The 24,316-nt window shown below is 37.7% G+C and overlaps 2 protein-coding genes and 1 non-coding gene across 5 annotated transcripts in view; all 3 read left to right on the plus strand.

Annotated features, from left to right (window-relative positions):
• Positions 1-17,958, plus strand: part of PIK3C2A (phosphatidylinositol-4-phosphate 3-kinase catalytic subunit type 2 alpha) — a 115,755-nt gene extending 97,797 nt beyond the window's left edge. For 2 of the 3 annotated variants that reach the window (XM_055423276.2, XM_055423277.2), the window contains exons 22-33: positions 64-193; positions 2,400-2,536; positions 5,348-5,517; positions 6,298-6,454; positions 7,122-7,231; positions 9,130-9,337; positions 10,563-10,687; positions 11,984-12,101; positions 12,185-12,257; positions 12,592-12,701; positions 12,789-12,914; positions 13,828-17,958. In XM_055423276.2, the coding sequence (XP_055279251.2) occupies positions 64-193; positions 2,400-2,536; positions 5,348-5,517; positions 6,298-6,454; positions 7,122-7,231; positions 9,130-9,337; positions 10,563-10,687; positions 11,984-12,101; positions 12,185-12,257; positions 12,592-12,701; positions 12,789-12,914; positions 13,828-14,010 (1,647 nt within the window). In that variant the 3' untranslated portion in view covers positions 14,011-17,958. The remainder of the gene's footprint in view (positions 1-63; positions 194-2,399; positions 2,537-5,347; positions 5,518-6,297; positions 6,455-7,121; positions 7,232-9,129; positions 9,338-10,562; positions 10,688-11,983; positions 12,102-12,184; positions 12,258-12,591; positions 12,702-12,788; positions 12,915-13,827) is intronic. The other variant, XM_088843053.1, reaches the window with a different exon arrangement.
• A 3,304-nt stretch (positions 17,959-21,262) lies between these two features.
• Positions 21,263-24,025, plus strand: RPS13 (ribosomal protein S13). The gene is made up of 6 exons (XM_055423279.2): positions 21,263-21,341; positions 21,488-21,536; positions 21,706-21,784; positions 22,747-22,916; positions 23,236-23,336; positions 23,948-24,025. Exons 1-6 carry the CDS (start codon positions 21,319-21,321, stop codon positions 23,979-23,981), a joined length of 456 nt encoding a protein of 151 aa, XP_055279254.1. The 5' UTR covers positions 21,263-21,318; the 3' UTR covers positions 23,982-24,025.
• Positions 22,503-22,592, plus strand: LOC129554945 (small nucleolar RNA SNORD14). Its single transcript, XR_008685669.1, has one exon. It is a non-coding gene; the product is annotated as a small nucleolar RNA SNORD14 (small nucleolar RNA).
• Positions 24,026-24,316: the final 291 nt, after the last annotated feature.

Raw genomic sequence — 24,316 nt, forward strand, 5'->3', positions numbered from 1 at the left:
TTTATGTAATCTGTTAAGGCTTTTGGAAATGTACAAGTTTCATTTTGTTTCCTTGATTTCAAGGTTGGTGAAGATCTTCGACAAGATATGTTAGCTTTACAAATGATAAAGATTATGGACAAGATCTGGCTTAAAGAAGGACTAGATCTGAGGATGGTAATTTTCAAATGTCTCTCAACTGGCAGAGATCGAGGTAATCTGTTAGATGTAGTCTTTTTTTTTCCCCCCTTGGATAATGGTCAGAGTGTACATGCTCAAATGGTCCTGATGCTGGTCTGTGAATTCAGCCATTTCACTTTGCTTTCTCAGGTTAGAATGTACAGACTTTTATCTTATCAAAAGGAAATCAGGTCAGAGACTTCCCCCATGGTCCAGTGGTTAAGACTCTGCCTTTCCTCTACAGGGGGCACAGGTTCGATCCCTAGTCAGAATAGTTCCTCAAAAAAGGGGCAATCAAGTCAATTTAAGAATTCTTGCTGATATTCTGTAATAACTCAATGAGTAGCCCTAATAAATGCTTGCAAGACAGTACGTCTTATAAAATGGAAGTCACTTTATCAAGAGAGTTTCCTCAACAAGAGCCTGTCATTTGCTTGGATTTGTTTTTCTGTCACCATACTTACTTCATATATTTGAACTCTTCTCTCTTATGGAATTCTGTGTAATTTTGTAGTCAATGAACTTCCCCCTTTTTACGTTGTTTCTAGCTGATGGTGGAGTGCTTACTTTGTGCCTTGCCTTATGCTAAAGCTTTTCATTTGTGTTATCTAAGTCCTTATTTTTCAAATGAAGAAACCACATTCACATGGTTAAAAACTGAAATTTTTTAACAAGTACCTTAGCCTATAATACGGAGAAGGCAATGGCAAGCCACTCCAGTACTCTTGCCTGGAAAATCCCATGGATGGAGGAGCCTGGTAGCCTGTAGTCCGTGGGGTCGCGAAGGGTCGGACACGACTGAGCGACTTCACTTTCACTTTTCACTTTCACACATTGGAGAAGGAAATGGCAACCCACTCCAGTGTTCTTGCCTGGAGAATATAATCAGTATGTAGTAATCCTCCCTTCTCCAGGTTCAGCAGTTGTCTTTAATACTTATCAGACGTTGCGTCTTCTCTGCTGGATTCATTTTAAGTTCCCTTAGAGGATAATTGTACTTTGTATCATTACGAACTTTTATCCACTGTTTTGTAATAGTAGTATGTGTGTATATTTGATCAAGAAGTTATAAATTTGTATGTATATTAAAAATTTGATTAATCATACTCATAAAATCGGGGTGCAGGTATTCATTGAAAAAGGATGTCACTGTGAACTATAAATCAGATGATGTAATTAAGCAACATAAAAGATTCAAATGAATTCACTCTGCCATGTGTGACTAGACTACTGGGATTACAGCCTGGCCCTGAATGCTTTCTTTTGAATGCCTTCTTTTGGAATGGCCTGGAGGCCTTAGCCTTCTTGGTTATTTCTAATCCTTTCTTCAAAGCAGGTCTCTGTATCTGTATCTTTTATTCTGTGTACACATATAGTAAAATGTCCAGATAGCATGTAATAGAATAAATTGAAATCTAAATCTTAGTTTTCACCCACACCTCCTTGGCAGCCTGGCCCCAAAATATAACCATTTACAAAGCTTTCTGAGACTACTTTTTTTTTTATTTTTAATTTTTTTTGCCGTATCGCACAGCATGCAGGAATCTTAGATCCCTGATTAGGGATTGAACTTGTGACCCCAGCAGTGAAACTCAGAGTCCTAACTGGACCACGAGGGAATTGTCTTTCTGAGATTATTTTGTGTATGTTCCAACATGCATAATAGTCTTTCTTTTAAACACAAAAGGTACAGTTCTCTATGTGGATTTTGTGTTTAAAAACATATATATTTTTGAGATTTTTCTACATAAGTACAGCATTTACATTTCAGTAAGGAAGAGAAAACATGTAAGTGAGACTCAGATACATCACAAAGACAATCTGTTCTTCCCTTTGAAAGGGCTTCCTATACTCTGAAACACTCTTACATTGCCCGGATACATGCTACAGAGAAGGTTCTTTTGTGCTGAAATGGGACAGCATGTATCTTATAAGTAGCTTTATTAGTGGGATCAGTTTTACCTGATTTGTAATTAAAATTGTTACTCTTTGTGGGGGTAGCACATGGATATACAGATATAAAGTCTCAAATAGTCAAATTCAGTTTTATATCTTGGGTACTTCTGAAAATAAAATTGATTTCTATACTGATAATTTTGATTGTTCACACTTTCTAGTATGGGCTGCCAGAGTTGGTTTTTTAAAAATGATTATTCTTAACTGGTATCTTATGTCAAACATTGAAAGCTGTACATTTGCAGGGACACATTTCCACATGTCTTAATGTTTTGTTGCTAAAGGCATGGTGGAGCTAGTTCCTGCTTCAGATACCCTCAGGAAAATCCAAGTGGAATATGGTGTGACTGGATCCTTTAAAGATAAACCGCTTGCTGAGTGGCTGAGGAAATACAATCCTTCTGAAGAGGAATATGAAAAGGTAATTAACTAGTCTCTATATTCTCAAGTGCTTTCATTTTCCAGCTCTTGTGACTAGTCATTCAGTTTTAAGTTGTGAAAACAGCATTTTTCTCCAAGTAAAGAAAAGAATAAAAAACAGAATGCTTTTAATGGCAAGGATCTGAGTGAAACCAATGCTAGATACAAAAAAAGAAAAAAATTCAACGTATATTTAGAGGCCAGCAAAACCGAGGTATTTTTATAACCCAGACTGTTGTATGTCATGAAAACATGATAATAGAAGAAGATTGTGAAAGTAGAAGAAGATTCAAGCTCTCTGAGCTTGAATTCAGGTCCCAAGTCATTCACGAGCTATAAGGATCGGTTGACTTTATCTCTTGTGCTTCAGTGATCTTTGCTACAAAACAGTATAGTATATATTATGACTGTAAAAAATAATGTATAAGATAATTGTGAGAATTAAATGAATTAATATATGTAAGGCACTACATAGAATAGATTCTATAATTGATATTCTTCCTGTAGGAGGCATCAAGTTTTTGTTTAGTATACTTTTGAATTGCATAATAGGAAAGGGAAATCTCTTAGCACATAAGGCTTCTAACAATCCTAAACTGGTCTAAGGAAGACTCAAGAACACTTTCAGTGGTGATACAGATCTCAGTCTTAATGAGATCCTAGTTTATGTCAAATCATTAATATATTGCATTTGCAGGTAGATATGTACAAATGCTCCCTGTTGACCCTATGAAAGTAAAGTACAGAAATCCTGTCCTCTGTTGGTCTTTACACTATTTAAGAGCTCTCTCTTGTAGTTTGGGACAAGAAGCCAGTGTTTGTTTATAGTAATACGAGCTCTGTGATTCTGGATAAGTTGACACAAAATAATTGTCAAGTTGTTGTTCAATCACTAAGTCATGTCCAACTCTTTGCGACTCTGTGGACTGCAGCATGCCAGACTCCCCTGTCCATATTTTAAGTGGATTTTATGCACTTGGCTCTTTTATGTGCTTTGGTTATTAAGAGGGAATATAACACAGTGGAATCTCATTGCCTGGGTTTAAATCTTGGCTCTGCCACTTAACAGTGATGTAATCCTGGGCAGATAATCTGTTTTCTTCAGTTTCCCTCATGTGTAAAATGGCAATATTAGTAGTATTTACATCACTATTGTAAAATTTTAAATGAATTTAATATGTACATATACACACAGTTTATATGCATGTTTGTGTGTATATGTCATATTGAATTCATTTAAAATCGTATAACAAAAGAATGATGTAAATACACGTGTGAGTATGTAGAGAGAGAGTAGTGCAATGCCTGGTTTGTGATAAGTGCTGTGTAAACATATGCTCTTATCATCATCATCATCACTAATAATTTCTAGGGAGTTATGGAATAAAATTAATCCCATGAGCATGTAGAGCCTTATGACTTTCATTTAGAAATGTGGTGTCTTGAGAATAAACTCATGTGCTTTTAACTCAACATTAATAAAACAAAGATCATGATATCTGGTCCCATCACTTCATGGCAAATAGAAGGGAAAAAAGTGGAAGCAGTGACAGATTTTATTTTCTTGGGCTCCAAAATCACTCAGATGGGTGACTGCAGCCAGGAAATTAAAAGATGCTTGCTCCTTGGAAGGAAAGCTATGACAAACCTTGGCAGCATATTAAAAGCTTTTTAATCACTTTTAATCACATCACTTTTCCCACCAATGTTCATATACTCAAAGTTATGGTTTTTCCAGTAACCGGGTATAAATTTGAGAGTTGGACTATAAAGAAGTCTGAGTGCCAAAGAATTGATGCTTTCAAATTGTGGAGCTAGAGAAGATTCTTGAGAGTCCCTTGGACTGCAGAGATCAAACCAGTCAATCCTAAAGGAAATCAATCCTGAATATTCATTGGTAGGAATGATGCTGAAGCTGAAGCTCCATTATTTTGGCCACCTGATGTGAAGAGCCAACTCATTGGAAAAGACCCTGATGCTGGGAAAGACTGGAGGCAAAAAGAGAAGTGGGCAGCAGAGGATGTGGTGGTTAGATCAGTATCACTGACTCAATGGATATGAGTTTTTGCAAACTCTGGGAGATAGTGGAGGACAAAGGAGTGGGATGTGCTGCATTCTGTGGGGTCGCAAAGTGACTGAACAACAACATGTGCTTTACATTAAAATATGTATTTATACAATTGTATCCTTCTATGTGATATTATATTATTAATTTAATCCCTAGGAGAGGCAGGGCTAAAATGAAAGTTCTTCCAGCTTTGAGAAACTTGATGATGACACATAGTCCCTAAATGGACGACAAAGCACACTTATTATATTATTAGATGTTTAAAGATGTAATCTTACTTTCTTTATACATGCCATTCCTACAAGCCAAAAAAGGGAAAAAAAAATCCCTTTGTTTAGATTAATCTTTGTCCCAGTGTTAAACAGCTTGTGGTAAGGAGCAGAGCCTATGAAGAGCAGGGTTCCACAAACATGATGCTTAAAAGATGTTCAAAGGCAAGTTATACCCTAAGTAGAGACTGGCAGAATCTCTACCTGCTGTGAAACAAAAGCTAGAAAGAAGGGGCAGTAACTCTTAGAAGGGTGGTTACTTTTGAAAAACTGATATCTGTTACCATAACCCAGTTTACAAACTATTGAGAAAGTAGAATAGAATTGTGTTTTCAGTGAGTGATAAATTACTTTAATCTTTGTAACCCTGCCTCCTTTAAAAATAATCTTTTTCCTAAGATAATTTTATTTTCCCTTTATTTTTTCCTTCCTAAGATAATTTTATCTTTCCTAAGATAATTTATCTTTATTATAGGCTTCTGAGAATTTTATCTATTCTTGTGCTGGATGCTGTGTAGCCACCTATGTTTTAGGCATCTGTGATCGACACAATGACAATATAATGCTTCGAAGCACAGGACACATGTTTCATATTGACTTTGGAAAGTTTTTGGGCCACGCCCAGATGTTTGGTAGCTTCAAAAGGTACTACTATTGTTATTATTGCTAAAGAAAATAGAGGCACTTCCTATTTCACAAATGAATGTCCCAAACTATTATCATATAAAATAAGCTACAAAGATATATTGTACAACACAGGAAATATGGCCAGTATTTTATAACTATAAATAGAGAATAATCTTTAAAAATTGTGAATCACTTTATTCTATACATGTAACATATAATATTTTATATCAACTAAACTTCAGTTTTTAAAAAATCAACTTCAAAAAAACACAATATCCTAAACTTTGCTTTTTTTCATGCTGTTCTTTGCCTTGTTGCTCCCTTTTAGCATGAAAAAGGCTTTAAAAGATGAGTTTACCATGTAGTAGAGAAGAATGTGTATGTGTGTGTAACCTTTGTTGAAATGAATTAAGGTGTATTTTGTCTTATTTAGTTAAGGTACCTATTAGAAATGTTCCCAATTGTATAATGGCAACAAATAGAAAGGTTTTCTCTATAGTCATTTGTGTGCACTGTTTGATCTCTGGTTGTGTGTAGACTGATAATCACCTTGGAAAATACCATATATAAATTCTACCCAAATAAAGAGATTATGTGATGGCTTTCCTTGAAATGTGAATTTTTTAGAATTATGTAAATTCAGAACTTCTGATATTAAGTTACCCAGTTAGAAATTGCTATGGCTCAGGTAGCTTTAGTTCAATAACCATGTAATAGCAATAGCACTTATTTGCATATCTTCTGTAAATAGTACTTTGTATATACTTTTTTTTTTTTTTTTTTGTACTTTTAAAATAGGGATCGGGCTCCTTTTGTGCTGACCTCTGACATGGCATATGTCATTAATGGGGGTGAAAAGCCCACAATTCGTTTCCAATTGTTTGTGGACCTCTGCTGTCAAGCCTACAACTTGATAAGAAAGCAAACAAACCTCTTTCTTAACCTCCTTTCACTGGTAACTCTGTTCTTTACAAGCATTTAATTAATTTTATATTAATTCTTCCATGTTTCAATATCTAAAGATAGATATTATGTGATTTTTGGAATAAAATTTATTCTGGTTTTAAGTGTCAGGTATATTATTACTGAAATATTTTAAAATGTTGCCATGTGAAATATGCCAGACACCATTTATATGTCCATGCAATAAAAAAAAAAGACCCTCAAATGGGTACCCTGGGGATGAGCAGTAATAGTATCTGAAAGGGACCCTGCGAGTGTCATGGAATGCTGGTGAATATTTTTTGTCTTTATCTGTGTATGTTCAGATTTTGGATATTCATTAAGCTGTGCTCTTAAGATCGCTGTGCTTTTTTGGATGTATATTGAGAACAAGCCAGAAAAACCCCTATATTATTGTGACTGATACAGAAACGGAGGACTACACAAAAGTTCTGGATTTCACAGTTTTTATTCCATAAACTGTGACTTCCAACAGTTGACCTCCTTGGCCAAGATTTTTCTTATTTCTGAGAGATTTAGGTCCCTAAAATACTAACAAACTCCTCAAAACTCTGAGTTGTTTATTTGCTTTTTTTCTGATTACGTGGCCAGCTTTTAGGGAGGGGTGCGGAACAGACTTGTAAAAAAGTTGAACCACAAGCTCTTTTTCCTTTCTATAGATGATTCCTTCAGGGTTACCAGAACTTACAAGTATTCAGGATTTGAAATATGTTAGAGATGCACTTCAGCCCCAAACTACAGATGCAGAAGCTACAATTTTCTTTACTAGGTAAGGTATATTTAAGTATATTAGAGAAAACACACCCTGTTTAGCTTTGATTTATTTTCCTTAGTTTAAACAAATGCTATACATCAGAATTCTGACTTAACAAGAAAAAATTGTGATTCACAGTATTAGCAAGTAGTAGGTTTATCAAAAGCTTGTTTCAAAAGTTTATTTACTGAATAAATGTGAAGGATTGGCAATAGCACTTTAAAAAATACATTTGTTTTGAAAATTGCCTGGTGGTCCCATGGTTAGGACTCAGTGCTTTCATTGTGGTGACCCGGGTTCAATCCCTGTTCAAGGAACTAAGATTCTGCAAGACGTACAGTGTGCCTCCCCGCCTCCAATTATTTGTCTCAAAATATGATCTTATATTTAGATTATATATGATTTGAATTCTAAACATTCCATTTATGAACAGTTTTTGCAAAACGTATTTTCTACACTGCCAGATACAAGGGTTTTTCCTAAAATGATATCTATACTACTATATCTTTTAGGATTCTGCCATAACGATTTTCATGGATACTGTAAGTGCTTAAAACAGTGAACTGTGGGACACTGCTGTTAAATTGTTATTACATTATGTAGTGCTTGAAACACATATTCCAATGACTGGCATTTGAACTTGTGATTATTACTTTTAAAGAAAATCTTCCTGTAGGCAAATATGTTCTACAGGTCTGGTGACCAGGTTGGTCACAGACTGGTGGTCCCACCTCATTAAATGCCACAGAAGGGAGGAAGGAGCATATGGGGTCATGTTCTTTTCTTTCCTTTTTCTCTTGCCTTCCTCCTCTCAGTGGAGAAGCAGCAGAATACACTGGGCTCAACTTTGCTAGTCTCATGAGTCTGGGCTGAGTTGAATTGAAGGAAGCTGACTTTTGTATAGCCTTCCAGACCAATGCTAATAATTTAGGTATTGATGAGTTTTGTTTTGTTTATTGAGACTTGTTGGCTCCCCTGGGCCAAACTGTAAAGCAGGCATGTAAGTGTTAGTCAGTTGGCCTGCCATAGCAATATACCATATACAATAGACAGGGGACTTAAACAAGGGAAATTAATCTTCTCATCGTTCTGGAGGCTGGGAAGTCCAAGATCAAGGTGCTAGCTAGCCAATTTGCTTTCTGGTGAGGATTCAAGCTTGAAGACAACTGACTGCCTTCTCGCTGTTTCCTTGCATGAAGGAGGGAGGAGAAGAGAAAGGAGGAAGAAAGTCTTTATAATAAGGACACTGTCTCTGTAAAGGCCCTATGGAGTTGAGGCTTGAGCATATGAATTTGGAAGGACACAAACATTCGGTCCATAAGACAGTTTCCTCCTTGTGTATTCCTTTATTGTGTTTTCCTTTGCTTGTCTAAAATGATTTATTCAGGTCTGCCTTCCAAATTTATCCCCACCAAACTCTGCATCTTGTCAAAACTTCTTTTCCCAACTGAGAGAAATGATAACTTTCTGAAGAAGGAATAAGATACCAGATTCTACTAGTCGACTATTTGATTAAATGGGTTTTGGAATTTTGGATTACTTTGGTTGCTTCCTTGTATGTCTGTTTAGTTACTGCCTTCCATATTTATTAAAGTGAACAAAATGAACCATCTTTTGGCATTATACCAACCATCTTCTATCCCTAAAAGCTTTTTAAATTAGTATTGTACCCCACAGAGCTTAAGAAATCCAAGCATCATTTCTTAGAGACAGTGGGATGGGATGGAATGGAGGCTTTCCTGTGCTAAAATATTTTTGTTGGGGTGAGATATATTGTAACAGGTTTTTGGCCTATGGGGCAAAGGGAATCCTGACAAAGTGAGAATCTACTTACTACTTTTAAAAGGAATGGAATTGTTTATTTAAATAAATGAGAATATTTTCTCAGTGTGTTAACACATTTTATTTTGTAGGCTGATTGAATCAAGTTTGGGAAGCATTGCCACAAAGTTTAACTTCTTCATTCATAACCTTGCTCAGTTGCGTTTTTCTGGTCTTCCTTCCAATGATGAGCCGATCCTTTCATTTTCACCCAAAACATACTCCTTTAGACAAGATGGTCGAATCAAAGAAGTTTCTGTTTTCACTTATCATAAGAAATACAACCCAGATAAACATTACGTAAGTTTGGTATGGTATCAGTAGACTCTCATGCATGCAGTCTTGTTCTCTCCTACTTCCTTCACTGACTCTGCCAAGCATTTGTTCTTTTCATACTTCTTTCTTCCGTGGATGGTCCAAAACCCCTAAATGTACTTGGAGCATCCCTAAACTGTTTTTTGGTGTTTATTTCTTGGTAAATTTGCTCCAAAACCATGAGGGACCAACGTTACTCTTCTTTTCAGAGATAAAACTGAAAGGGTGATGCTATTTTACTTTTCTCTTTATCTTCAATTTGTTCTTAATTTCAAAGGTAAAGCTTGCTCACTGTAACAAACTCAACCAATATAGAAGTATATAAATTAAAAATCTAAGTTCTCATTCCACTCTCTAGGGATGAAGTATTATAAAATATACACATAAAGTTTGTTTTTTGAACAAAACAGAATCTTTTAGTGTGCTTTTTTTCCCCCTTCAATAGTATAACATTACTATCCTTTTTGCTGTTATTTTTGTGCTAATATTTTTGCTGGATAATATTTTACAGTGCTGTCAGTCTTTAAATTTTTGACAAATTGATAGAGTTTAGAAAGTGACTTCACTAGTATTTTGATTTTCAGCTGTTATTAGTAAAGTTTTATATGTTCACAGAATATTTTAGGACACCATTTAATTGAATAATTCATTGTTTCCCCCCAATGATTTATAATGCCTTCTTTAAATATACTGAGTTTATATCCCTGAATTTATTTCTGGTCATCTGTAGATATAAATGACTCTGTGCACCACTACTTTACTCTGTAAATATGTTATAATGCAGTTTAAATATCCAGTAAAACAGGTTTTCTCCATCTCCCTGTCACATTATGTTTTGCCTTCTCCTTTGAGAATGAGATGGCTGGATGGCATCACCGACTCTGTGGACATGAGTTTGAGTGAACTCCGGGAGTTGGTGATGGACAGGGAGGCCTGGCGTGCTGTGATTCATGGGGTTGCGGAGAGTGGGACACGACTGAGCGACTGAACTGAACTGAACTGAATTGCTCTCCTTAATGAATTTACTTGCTAATATTTTCATTGAAAATGCACTGCACTTATAAGTTTGGAAATATTTGTTATTTCCTATCGTGACATACATATTACAAAGTGAAGAGCCCTTGGTACATATAATGATCAAGCTGAAAATTTTCTATCAAGAAAGGTTATATTATAAATTTAACATGTTTGGGATGTGATTTCCTTTCAGATTTATGTAGTCCGAATTTTGAGGGATGGACAACTTGAGCCATCATTTGTGTTCCGAACATTTGATGAGTTTCAGGAACTTCACAATAAGCTCAGTATTATTTTTCCACTTTGGAAGTTACCAGGGTATGTTCTCATTCTTGTTCATTAATGTTGTTTTAATAGGAAACAGTTTCTTTATTACCAAGTACAGGTCAGAAGCTTTGTGTTAAGTTAGTGTAAAATACTATGGACTGTGTGACTAACTTTCCTTGGTATCACAAGAGCCTAATTAATACGTACTAGGCATTGGAAGGACTGATGCTAAAGCTGAAACTCCAATACTTTGCCCACCTCACGCGACGAGTTGACTCACTGGAAAAGACTCTGATGCTGGGAGTGATTGGGGGCGGGAGGAGAAGGGAACGACAGAGAATGAGATGGCTGGATGGCATCACCGACTCGATGGACATGAGTTTGAGTGGACTACGGGAGTTGGGTGATGGACAGGGAGGCCTGGCGTGCTGTGATTCATGGGGTCGCCAAGAGTCGGACACGACTGAGCGACTGAACTGAACTGAACTGAGGCATTGGAGAAGGAAATGGCAACCCACTCCAGTGTTCTTGCCTGGAGAATCCCAGGGACGGCAGAGCCTCGTGGGCTGCCAACTATGGGGTCGCACAGAGTCGGACACGACTGAAGTGACTTAGCAGCAGCAGACATAAACAAGGAACTAAGTTTTTCTTGAATGAATAAATGATCATGATCTTAAAATATGGGATTTTTCTAGCTTTCTAAATCACTGCAGTAATAATTATTGTGGTCATATTGAGTTTCTCTGAAAAATAAGAAATTGAGACACTGCGGTAGTCAAAACGATAGTGTTTAGGTTTGTTTTTGATGCCCTTTGGAAACCTTCAGTTTTTAATGTAGGTAATGACCAGTAAATTCCTGTGTTGAATTACTCACATTCTTCTCAGACTAGATTTCAAAAATAAGGAGGAAGAAAAGTGGGTATGAGTTTATTTCCATGTGCAGTCTCATTTTTCTATTGCCACCAAAATTAGCAGTTAAGATGGTTTGAGCTCTGTGGCATTTGTGGATTTTACTGGTATGTACAATAGCTGTGATTATTGAATAATAGTTGTTTTGGAGGATAAGATCTGCATATTTGTGAATGGTTAATCTTGAGAAGAAGTAAGTAGGAAATAAGTAATAAATATAGTATATTACTAAAACATGTTCCTTTGTATGAAGGTCATAAAAGGATGATGTATACTTGGAACTGTTTCATCTCTAGTACTTAGAAATCAAAAAATTATAGTGAATTAAGGCTCCACTTTCTGTTTCAGTGTATAAAAGAGTATTTCTGAATATTGATTCTGTAAATATTCCCAAATGAAATTACTTTAATCCCACTTCTTTTTGTCTTTCTTTTGTAGCTTTCCTAATAAAATGGTTCTAGGGCGAACACATGTAAAAGATGTAGCAGCCAAGAGAAAAGTTGAATTAAACAATTATTTACAGAGTTTGATGAGTGCTTCAGCGGATGTAGCAGAGGTGACTATCCTAACTGAAAAATAATAACATACTTTTTTGTGTGCTGCACAATATTAATGAATCTTTCTTCTCTTCTACTTTAGTGCGATCTTGTTTGTACCTTTTTCCACCCTTTACTTCGTGATGAGAAAGCTGAAGGAATAGCTAGGTCTGCTGGTGAGATTATTTTTTTCTTTATTGATAATTCATGGCTCCCCTATGACCTGCAAGCCTGTAACTTCTCTGTGGATGTGATGGAGTGACAGTGGGGTTACTGTCTATAACCAGTGAGAATGAGACTAGAGTATTCTTTCTAAGACAGTCTATTTCTCGGTAAACATAATTTCCTTAATGGAGTGTGATTACTAAAGAAATTTATATCAATGGCCTACCATATTCTTACCTTTTTTTCTCCAACACGTGAGGATTCTGGAATTAAAGCAAAAATTTTGCTGCAACTTGAACCACTGCAAGCAACATCACATAAAAATGAACATCTTTGTATTTTCAGATGCAGGTTCCTTCAGTCCTGCTCAAGGCCAAATAGGAGGAGCAGTGAAATTATCTATCTCTTACCGAAATGGTACTCTTTTCATCATGGTGATGCACATCAAAGATCTTGTGAGTGATTACAAATAATGATGATTGTAGAGGAAACCTATTCTGTGGTAGGAAGCATTACTGTTAAGGGAATGCTTTTCTTTACAGGTTACTGAAGATGGGGCTGACCCAAATCCATATGTCAAAACATACCTACTTCCAGATACCCACAAAACATCCAAACGTAAAACCAAAATTTCACGAAAAACTAGGAATCCAACATTCAATGAAATGGTAAGTTAAAAATCTGTTAAAATCTGCTAACTCTTAGTCAACTACTATTTGGGCATAAACACCACATTATTTATCTGCGTTAACATTATATCCACATAAAAATGTCCAGATAGAGATTTGGAAGTAAATAATACTGAATTTTCATCGAGGATATAAATTTATGAAAACCATGGAATACCCTTTCAGTACTTTAAAAGCATATAAAATGTTTGGTGAAGATAGTTGGTATTATTCTCACAAAGTAGTATTGTCTTTTTTTCTAGTTAGTGTTATATACTTTCAAGAAATTGAAATGTGGTCAGTTTTTCAGTTTTCTTAGTCAAACAGAGAGGACTTGATTAAGGAGATAACGCCCAGAAGTTATGGTGGAGCGTTCTTGAAAAAAAAAACTGTGCAGAATGCAGTATTTGAAAGAGAATAACTTTACAACACTCCAGATTTGCTATAAACTGCATTTGTAGTTGGCAAGTTTGCACTGAATGATGGATAATCAGACATTATCACCTCCTGGTATATAAAATCCAGAAAAAAAACAGTCTCCTTTTAGGAGATTGTAATCGCTCACTTTTTATAAAATTAAAGATGATCTATATCATCTTAAGGCAGGCTGCTTTGTCATTTCCCTTCCCCATACCTCCATTTCAGAAAAACCATGTTTTTAATTTTTAGCCAATAGTAATTTTCTGCTTTGTGCATTCGAATGTCAGACACTTGGAGGAATGACAGTACAATCCAAGACTCTTGGAATACAACATGTGCATCTAAAGTATGAGACAAATTCTCCTAGATGTGTCGTAATTAGTGTTATTAATTGAAGTCACTCTTTCTTTCATATGTTTTTATATAAAATAATCCTAAAAAACAGACACATAAATAATTTGTAATCTGCTGTTTCTTTTTGTCTTTGCTATAGCTTGTGTACAGTGGATATAGCAAAGAATCCCTAAGACAGAGAGAACTTCAGCTAAGTGTACTAAGTGCAGAATCTCTGCGGGAGAACTTTTTCCTGGGTGGAATAACCCTGCCGTTGAAAGATTTCAACTTGAGCAAAGAGACAGTTAAATGGTATCAACTGACTGCAGCAACCTGTTTGTAAGATAGTGAATTTCTGAGCTTTGGAAGCAAGAACAGTTATATAAATATGTGTACACACACATGTGAACTTTGTATATTTTTATACTTGGACAGAAATTATACAGTTAATGTACTTGCTGCATTTCAACACATCTGGTGGACCAACAGTCACTTAACTTTTATGAATTTGTTGACATCATTGCTATTTTAAAGTCACTGTATAAAATGCTGTAAATCTTAAACTTAATATATAATAAGTCCTAAAAAAGACTTTGAGTTGGTGAAGGAGTTAATCCTTTCTTGAGTAATTGAGTAATAGCTTTAGTGTGGTCTGATACTATTTTGTCAGTTCAACCATCTATTTTGTATTGTTTCTTACACAGACACAGCGTGTTTGTTTTCCTGTTTTGCACCTTTTACAGCCTTTACCACTGTGTATGTTCATAAACACCAAAGGAGAGGAAAGGTGCAGGATGTTACCATAAAATGCAGCTGCTATTCATAGGGCCGAAAAGCAAAGCACAAATAATAAATAGTTAAGAACTACTAACTAGTATATAGAGTAGGGAAAATAACACTGCTTTTTATTATCCATGTCTTTCAAGCCTTCTTCAGAATAAGTGCCAATCACTGAAGTTGTAAATAATGGTGCCTTAACTTCATATGCTTCTCTGGTACTTCATCCTGAGTTTTTTCCTGACTTGATAAATAGTCAGTGGTTTTCACTCACTTTTTACTAAAATTAGTTATGTACACTTACTAATGTTTTTCCCGCAGATAGATAATTTTCTATACTTCAGATGTATAACTTATTTAAACATCAGCCGTTTGATACATGTTTTTATTACCCAGCAACTGAATGAGGTTCATCACCCTAACTGTGCACTAATCCCATCATTCCATTCTAATCCCACTTTTACTCCCAGGAGTGTGAACTGAAATTTGGTAATTTCACCCCCATGCATCTATAGTCCACACTCTCATTAAACAAGAGAAAATCTTGTGTCCGCAACCAAGTGTCCATTCCTGTTCTGTAGAAGAACTCCACAAGTAGGGCAGACTCTTCACAAGAGGCCCAGGTCAAGAACTCCAGGGTCCACACTAAATTTTAATGTATACCTTTATGGCATAGTTTGTCTGATTTACTCAACATAAGTAAACATTTTACATTCACATGAATTACTTTCCTTAATACAGTATTTAGAATCATTAGGGACATGATTGAAATCATTCTATAGTAACCATTAAGAATAGGGTTCATTTTTATTATTCATTCAACTTCACACATAAATTTGTTTAGTTTGGATAAATAGGTGTATATATAATATTAATTCTCATGGCTAGAATAGGAATTCAGACACTTTTAAGTAGTAAGATATTGTAGCAATCTAGTTGCTGTGAGATAACTGATAAAATATGCAATGAAAAATACCAAGAAAGGAAGAACAATCTCTGATTCATTTGCCCAGGACAGAATTTTTATAAACTGTGCAGATATTTAATGTAAATGGTGATACCTGCAGAGCAGACATAGAAGAGTTGAGATGTATCAGTGGGACAGGTTAAAAAGAAAACTTGAATTTTTGGTGCCTAACACTAATGGTCCATTTGTAGGATACCCCATATATGAATGTCTTTTTTATATTAAAATGTGTTGTCTATTTAATAAGTTAATTAAAATGCAAATCAGAGCACCACCATTTATTTGCTTTTTCCATATACAGTTAACATTTCCTTAAAGTGTGTAAGTAGCTTTGCAAATGTAAAAAAGTACTAGATATTTTCACTTGTTTTTAAGACCTAATTCCATTCCATGAATTGTCACTTAGCCACTGTTTAAAAAAAAAAAAGTACTGTCTTGGTAAAAGGTCACTGTTACTTGGACTCAGTGTATGCTGCCTGTTTGCAGTCTTGTTACGGCAGTGTCTTTTACAAATAGTAGAGCTAGAGAATGGGATGTCACTTTCCAATTATAAGAAATATGGATTCTTATCCAAAAGTGTATATTATATACTCTGTATAGTTAACCAGAGTTCAAACAAGTGGTAATGTTTCTCTTAATTTAACTCATTATGTGCCTTTTTTGATCATTAAAAAACACATATATTAAATGTATTTTAAATATAAGTTATTTCTTTATGAATGCTAATCGTCAGCCCTTACCAAAAAAATAAATTGACAGAGGCGCCTCTTTGCACTACTTACTATCAGTTCAGTTCAGTTCAGTTCAGTTGCTCAGTCGTGTCCGACTCTCCGCGACCCCATGAATCACAGCACGCCAGGCCTCCCTGTCCATCACCAACTCCCGGAGTACACTCAAACTCATGTCCACAGAGTCGGTGATGCCATCCAGCCATCTCATTCTCCGTCGTCCCCTTCTCCTCCCGCCCCCAACCTTTCCCAGCATCAGAGTCTTTTCCAGTGAGTCAACTCGTCGCATGAGGTGGCCAAAGTATTGGAGTTTCAGCTTTAGCATCAGTCCCTCCAGTGAACATCCAGGATTGATCTCCTTTAGAATGGACTGGTTGGATCTCCTTGCAGTATAAGGGACTCTCAAGAGTCTTCTCCAACACCACAGTTCAAAAGCATCGATTCTTCGGCCATCAGCCTTCTTCACAGTCCAACTCTCACATCCATACATGACCACGGGAAAAACCATTGCCTTGACTAGACGGACCTTGGTTGGCAAAGTAATGTCTCTGCTTTTTAATATACTATCAAGGTTGGTCATAACTTTCCTTCCAAGGAGCAAGCGTCTTTTAATTTCATGGCTGCAATCAGCATCTGCAGTGATTTTGGAGCCCAAAAAAACAAAGTCTGACACTGTTTCCACTGTTTTTCCATCTATTTCCCATGAAGTGATGGGACCAGATGCCATGATCTTTGTTTTCTGAATGTTGAGCTTCAAGCCAACCTTTTCACTCTCCTCTTTCATTTTCATCAACAGGCTTTTGAGTTCCTCTTCACTTTCTGCCATAAGGGTAGTGTCATCTGCATATCTGAGGTTATTGATATTTCTCCCAGCAATCTTGATTCCAGCTTGTGCTTCTTCCAGCCCAGCGTTCCTCATGATGTACTCTGCATATAAGTTAAATAAACAAGGTGACAATATACAACCTTGACGTACACCTTTTCCTATCTGGAACCAGTCTGTTGTTCCAGGTCCAGTTCTGACTGTTGCTTCCTGACCTGCATACAGGTTTCTCAATAAACTTTAAATTGGTGTTTTTGAATTTTTTTAAAGCTTGCATTAAAGTAAATCTGAAACAAATGTTTAAACAAACTAGCTAAGACACTAATTTTTATGTATAATCACAATGTTTCACACCTATCTTTATTGAGTAAAAATAGTTATGCTACATGTAAGACTCTGTGTAAAGAATAATGGAGCTAAAAATACATTTTGTAATGATCGTAGTGTAACTGAAGCAGAACTTTTTCCCCTTGCAGTGTTTTGGAATTTGAAAATAATGGTTTGTGAAAGAACCTATTATTTTCTGTACTGAGGAATCCAATGTAAGACTTGCACTGATGTTTTTATTACTGCCTTTATAAGAATCTATAGGTATCTCAATATTAAGGCATGTATGATCTTTGATAAAATATTCTTTTATCTTTTCAAATTAATGTTGTATAAAACTTTCAATATTTTGCCTTAAATTGGTTGACTGTTTTTTCTATGATTCACGTGGCATTTAAAAAAGAAAACATTCAATTTGATACTTAAGATCACAAATGGATAAAGCCCCACTACCGTAATCCATGGATTTACTTACATGCTGTTAGACTAGCAGTGCAAATAGGAATATATATGGCAATTAGTTTCATCTATAAGAACCAAATACTTTAATTATATTAAGGTAGTGAATAAAGATGTATAATATTTTTATTAATACCTTAAATATATTCAGTGGATTGAATGTGACTTCATAACTGTACTATGATTGTATTAAAATATTTCTGGAACAAAGGAACTGTGCTGTCATTTTCTTCAGCAATATGTTAACACTTTTGGTTCCAAACTTTGATAATGAGCTCACTGTTGCTCTCTTTGCATCTCACCCAGGAGTTTATTAGGTTCAGGTAATCCTGAATTTCAGAACTGGCCTGCAATTTTCCCTTAAAAATGTCCAGAGTGTCTGACATTAATTGTGGTTGTTGGAAGATCTGGATTGCCACTTTGTTAGAGTTCCATCACCATTTCATTGAAGTGAAATGCTTCTATTAGTATGGTCATATATCCAGAGAAGACAAAGGTTTTAATTTGAAAAGTACATGAACCCTAACATTCATTGGTGTTGTTCAGTCCCTAAGTCACGTCCAACTCTTTGAGACCCCATGGACTGCAGCATGCCAGGTTTCCCTGCCCTTCACCATCTCCCGGAGTTTGCTCAAACTCGTGTCCATTGAATTGGTGATGCCATCCAATCATCTTGTTCTCTGTCACCCACTTCTCCTCCTGCCCTCAATCTTTCCCAGCATCAAGGTCTTTTGCAATGAGTCCATTCTTCTCATCAGGTGACCTAAGTCCCAGAGCTTCAGCATCAGTCCTTTCTATGAATATTCAGCATTGACTTCCTTTTGGATGGAGTGGTTTGACCTCCTTGTAGTCCAAGGGACTCTCAAGAGTCTTCTCCAGCACCACAATCAAAAAGCATCAGTTCTTCACTACAATTAAAGAAACTCAGCCTTCTTAATGATCCCACTCTCATACGTGTCCAGGACTACTGGGAAAACTATAGCTTTGACTATATGAATCTTTGTCAGCAAAGTGATGTCTTTACTTTTTAATATGCTGTCTAGATTTGTCAGAGCTTTTCTTCCAAGGAGCAAGTGTCTTTTAAAATTTCCTGGCTGCAGTCACTGTTTGCAGTGATTTTGGAGCCCAGGAAAATAAAATCTGCCACTGTTTCCACTTTATTTGCCATGAAGTGATGGGACCGGATACCATGATCTTAGTTTTCAGAATGTTGACTTTCAAGCCAGCTTTTTCACTCTCCTCTTTCACTCTAGTTCCTCCTAGCTTTCTGCACTTGAGTGGTATTATATGCATATCTGAGGTTGTTGATATATCTCCAGGCAATCTTTCATTCAGCCCTGCATTTCACATGATGTACTCTGCATATAAGTTAAATAACAGTGACAATATACACCCTTGACGCATTCCTTTCCAATTTTGAACCAGTCCATTTTTAACGTCTGGTTCTAACTGTTGCTTCTTGACCTGCATACAGGTTTCTCAAAGACAGGTAACGTGGTCTGGTATTCCAATCTCTTTAAGAATTTTCCTGTTGTGATCCACACAGTCAAAAACTTTAGCACAGTCAATGAAGCAGAAGTAGATGTTTTTCTGGAATTCCCTTCCTTTTTCTATGATCCAGTGGAAGTTGGGATGTTGGCAATTTGGTCTCTGGTTCCTCTGCCTTTTCTAAATCCAGCTGTATATCTGAAAGCTGTCAGTTCCTGTACTGCTGACACCTAGCTTGAAAGACTGAGCATTACCTTGCTAGCACATGAAATGAGCAAAACTGTATGGTAGTTTGAACATTCTTTGGCATTTCCTTTCTTTGGGATTGGAATGAAAACTGACCTTTTCCAGAGTGGTGCTATTTACAGTAGTCAAGACATGGACACAACCTAAGTGTTCATCAACAGATGAATGGATAAAGAAGATGCTGTGTACATCCCAGGTCAGCTGTGTCCAACCTTGCAATCCAATGGACTATAGCCCACCAGATTTCCTCTGTACATGGAAGTCTCCAGGCAAAAATACTGGAGTGGGTAGCCATTCTCTTCTCCAAGGGATCTTCCTAACCCAGGGATCGAACTCATGTCTCCCACATTGCAGGCTGATTCTTTACCGCTTGAGCCACCAGGGAAGCCCCAGTGTGTATTACTCAGCCATTAAAAGAATGAAATAATGACGTTTCAGCAACACGAATGGGCCTAAAGATTACAGACAGATAAATACTACCTTACTTTGTCAACAAAGGTCCGTCTAGTCAAAGCTATGGTTTTTCCAGTAGTCGTATGGATGTGAGAGTTGCACCGAAGAACTGATGCTTTTTAACTGTGGTGTTGGAGAAGACTCGAGAGTCCCTTGGACTTCAAGGAGACCCAATCAGTCCATCCTAAAGGAAATCAGTCCTGAATATTCATTGGAAGGACTAATGCTGTAGCTGAAGCTTCAATAATTTGGCCACCTTACGCGAAGAACAGACTCCTTTGAAAAGACCCTGATGCTGGGAAAGATTGAAGGCGGGAGAAGGGGCCGACAGAAGTTGAGATAGTTGGATGGCATCACCAACTCAATGGAAATGAGTTCAAATAGACTCCCAGAGATGGTGATGGACAGGGAAGCCTGGTGTACTGCAGTCCTTGGGGTCGCAAAGAGTCTGACACGATTGAGCGACTGAACTGACATATATGGAATCTAAAAAATAGTACAAAGGAACTTACAAAACTGACTAACATATATAAAACAACTTTGGTTACCAACAGGAAAGCAGAGGACGGATTATGTACGAGATTTTTTTAAAACTGAAATGACATAGAGGTCAGGACCAGACAGCTTGTAGTCAGGCACCCCTCCCCTGAAAGGCTACAATTAGAGATAAGAAATGTTACCAGTTGGCTAGGGGCAGCCCTTATCATCGTGCTATTGTAAGCTTTTTTAAGCCTTTTTTTTTTTTTTTTATAAAATTTTGGCCATGCTTTGCAGGCTTGGTGGATCTTGGTTCCCTGACCAGGTATCCAACTGGGGCCTTAGGCCGTGAGGGCAAGTATAACCACTAGCCGGCCAGGGAATTACCCCTAGTGCATATTTTAAGGGGAGGGACAGACTTAGGTAACTAGTGTCAAGACAAGGTGGGCGCAGCGGAGCTTTGGATGAGCAATAGTGTATGGATGAACTTTGGCGCCCAAACTCGCTGGGCCACGGGGACGCAGATAATCACCTTGCCCAAGGCCGGGGAACCCCTGCAGCTCTATGTGTTCCAAGCGCACTGCCAGTCCAGCATCCAAATCCGCAGTATCCTGGGTAAGCGGCATCTCTAGAAACTCAAATGGATTCAACTGCCCAAACCGGAGGCGGATCGTTTTTTCCGCTCCGGCCTAGTGCCGCCTCAAACACCGATGCCTGCCGGGAAGTGTATCCACGTCGAAGTGCACTTTGGGACATGTAGTCACGCGGACGCTGGGAACCACGCAGCGAAGCTCCGCCTCCTGCAGGGACGGAAGTAAGGACGTGTGAGGCCACTTCCTGCGTGGAGGGTGGCTTCCTGCGGCTCTCCCACCCTCTCTCTCCTTTTGCTGCCACACCGCCGCCATCATGGGTCGCATGCACGCTCCCGGGTGAGCTAGGGTTTATGAGCGGGTTGCAAGGCTGAGTCTAGGGGTGGAGGGAAAGGAAGGAGCGTAGGCAGCGGGCAGAGGGGGTAAGGTTTGCGGCTGCTGTGGTGGGGCTCGCTTCCTCACCCCGTAACTGCTTTTCTCTCCAGGAAGGGCCTCTCCCAGTCGGCTCTGCCCTACCGCCGCAGCGTCCCCACCGTAAGTAGCGTGCGGGTACCGAGGAGAGGCCGGGAAGGGGGGTGCCATCAGTTGTTCGGAAGATGGGACCACGTGTGCATGAGCGCAGTTTTGAGGGTGGAGAGGGCCGCTGCGCTTCGGTTCCATCCCCGATTTCTCGTCTTAAGGCCACTTTCTCTCCCGCCAACAGTGGCTGAAGCTCACTTCTGACGACGTGAAGGAGCAGATCTACAAACTGGCCAAGAAGGGCCTGACACCCTCACAGATCGGTGAGTGCATTTGTTTAATGTAGCCCCTTCCGCCTGACCTCGTGTAACGTGCTGAAAAACACTGGGGCTAAATGTTTCACATGTGGTTTGAAAATTTTTTGCTCGTTTTCCTAACTTTACCGTTGACCGAGGCCTAGCCTTCCTTTGCTGAACTCTCAGGCTCTTATTTGGAAGACGGTAAAATAATTAAAATGCGCTCCAAAGTTTAATGAATATTTTCTTTGGGCTGGGCAATCTCTTAGGTGCGTGGTTCTAAGCGCTTTCCATATTATGACCTGGGTTAATTTTGACAGTCATGGTTTCAAATAAATAGACGTTTTCCTGAAGTTGGGGGAACTGAGGCACGTTTCAGCTATATAAACAAGCCTCAGATCACACAGCTGTTAGCGGAGAAGCTGGGACTGGCTGCTCTGAGTGCTCATTGCTTTCTCACGATGTGGTTTGAACTTCGGCTGTGTTTCACTTTTTGCAAATGGCTTCTTTCCGCAAATGTTTGCCAGCTATGTGATCCCCGATCCTGGGAATACTGTCATTGTAAAAAAGCACCATAGCCTTCTGTCGAGCTTATGGTCTAGTGGAGATGTTATACATAATCAGAGGTGTGTGTGTGTGTGTGTGTATATATATATATAGAGAGAGAGAGACTGTCAGGTAGTCAGATGGTGCTGTTTTCATTGACAACTCCTTGGTTTTTTTGTTGGCCTGTAATCTAGCAAGCTCACTATGATGATGGTCTTCCAACATTCGCAGTTTCCACCAGAAAGGTTTTCCTTAGTGTTGGGTAAACCTTCCTTGGATGTCTGAGTGAGCTTCGCTTGTGCATTCTGTTGTCAGTGTCTGTGTATAAAAAGTAAGCTGTGTTTGACAGATGGGAAACTTGGAAAGTGACTTGATCTCAGTCTTGACATCACATGCTCCAGTTTGTATGTTTGGTGTGGGAATTTATATTACTCCCTTTCCAGGTGTGATCCTGAGAGACTCTCATGGTGTTGCACAAGTACGTTTTGTGACAGGCAACAAAATCTTGAGAATTCTTAAGTCCAAAGGACTTGCTCCTGATCTCCCTGAGGATCTTTATCATTTAATTAAGAAAGCTGTTGCTGTTCGAAAGCATCTTGAGAGGAACAGAAAGGTAAGAGGATGAGACTGCTTGTACTAAATTCATATCAGTAAAATATAGTGCCTCTGACTTGAATTATCCAAGGGGCGCAAACAAATTACAGTGTTTGCTTTGAAATAAAAGTTCACCAGAAGAGTGTTCGGGGGTGGGGGGGTTAGTTCCCTAAATTCCCTTAAGGACCTAATCTAGCCACACAAATCCTAGACTCTGGTTCTATTAACAACACTAAGCAATTTTTCATTAAAGTGCATGGTGTCTATACATATATCTTCTCTTAAAATGATGTTTAGTTTTAAGTGGTTTTCCTGAATTCTATCAATTGTATTTTTAGGATAAAGATGCTAAATTCCGTCTGATTCTGATTGAGAGCCGTATTCACCGGTTGGCTCGATACTACAAGACCAAACGAGTCCTACCCCCCAATTGGAAATAGTAAGTTATCAACCCTTTTTGTTAACAAAAATAGGAGTTGGCCAAGTATTAAATAGAGTCGTAATTATAGTAAAAGGACTGATAAATGTTTTAGATTGAGCCTATATGGTCTTTCAATTCTTAATTATAGCAAGAAAACAGCCATAGACAGGTAGAGCGGTTGTGTTTTGTTGATACAAAGGGTGGTACTTCTGTACACTCATTTAGAGCACAAACATGCTCTTTAAAATCACTTTCAGATTGTGGGTAAAATTTAAGTTCTTCTGCTCCCAGGTGCTTATTTTTAATTTTTGCGTAGATTGCTCACTATGATGATTAATATCCTAGCATTCGCAGCTTCCACCAGAAAAGTTTTTCCTCATGCTGGCCAGTTCTTGGAGGCCTGACTGACCATTTTCATATTACGGTTGATCATAATGAACTAATTTCAGGAACTGAGCTGTTCGGTGCATTTTATATAGTAGGGATTTATTTTAACTGTTAGGAAATAGCTGTTTTCAGAGATTGTGGGAATATGGAGGACTTTTTTTTTTTAACAGATTATGTATAAATATAGAGGACTTTTTTATTAACCCAGCTCTCCCCCCCACCCTCCTTTTTTTTTCTTTCAGCGAGTCATCCACAGCCTCTGCCCTGGTTGCATAAATTTGTGTATTGTACTAAAGCAATAAAATTATTGTTTAACAGAACCATGTTTTGTAACTTTATTTTGGTCTAAAAATTTCTCTGTGTATTTATCTCTTTAATGTGGACATGTGAATTAGAATTGTGTGATTTCACAGAATTCACAGCATTAGAATTGTGTGATTTCACAGGGAGCAATAAGATAGCATCTATCCATTGCATCCCTTCACTGCTCAACTAGTTGAGCAGCTTGTAACTTCACTGTGATGGGTGGGTACTGGAAGAAACTAGGAAGTGGTAACATTATTTTGACAAACGTCTCTAAGTAATTTGGATACATTTGATGTATTTGATGT

This window comes from Moschus berezovskii, chromosome 14 (genome assembly GCF_049115385.1).
Source record: "Moschus berezovskii isolate FMDL1 chromosome 14, NW_MosBer_1.0, whole genome shotgun sequence".
Taxonomy (NCBI): Eukaryota; Metazoa; Chordata; class Mammalia; order Artiodactyla; family Moschidae; genus Moschus; species Moschus berezovskii.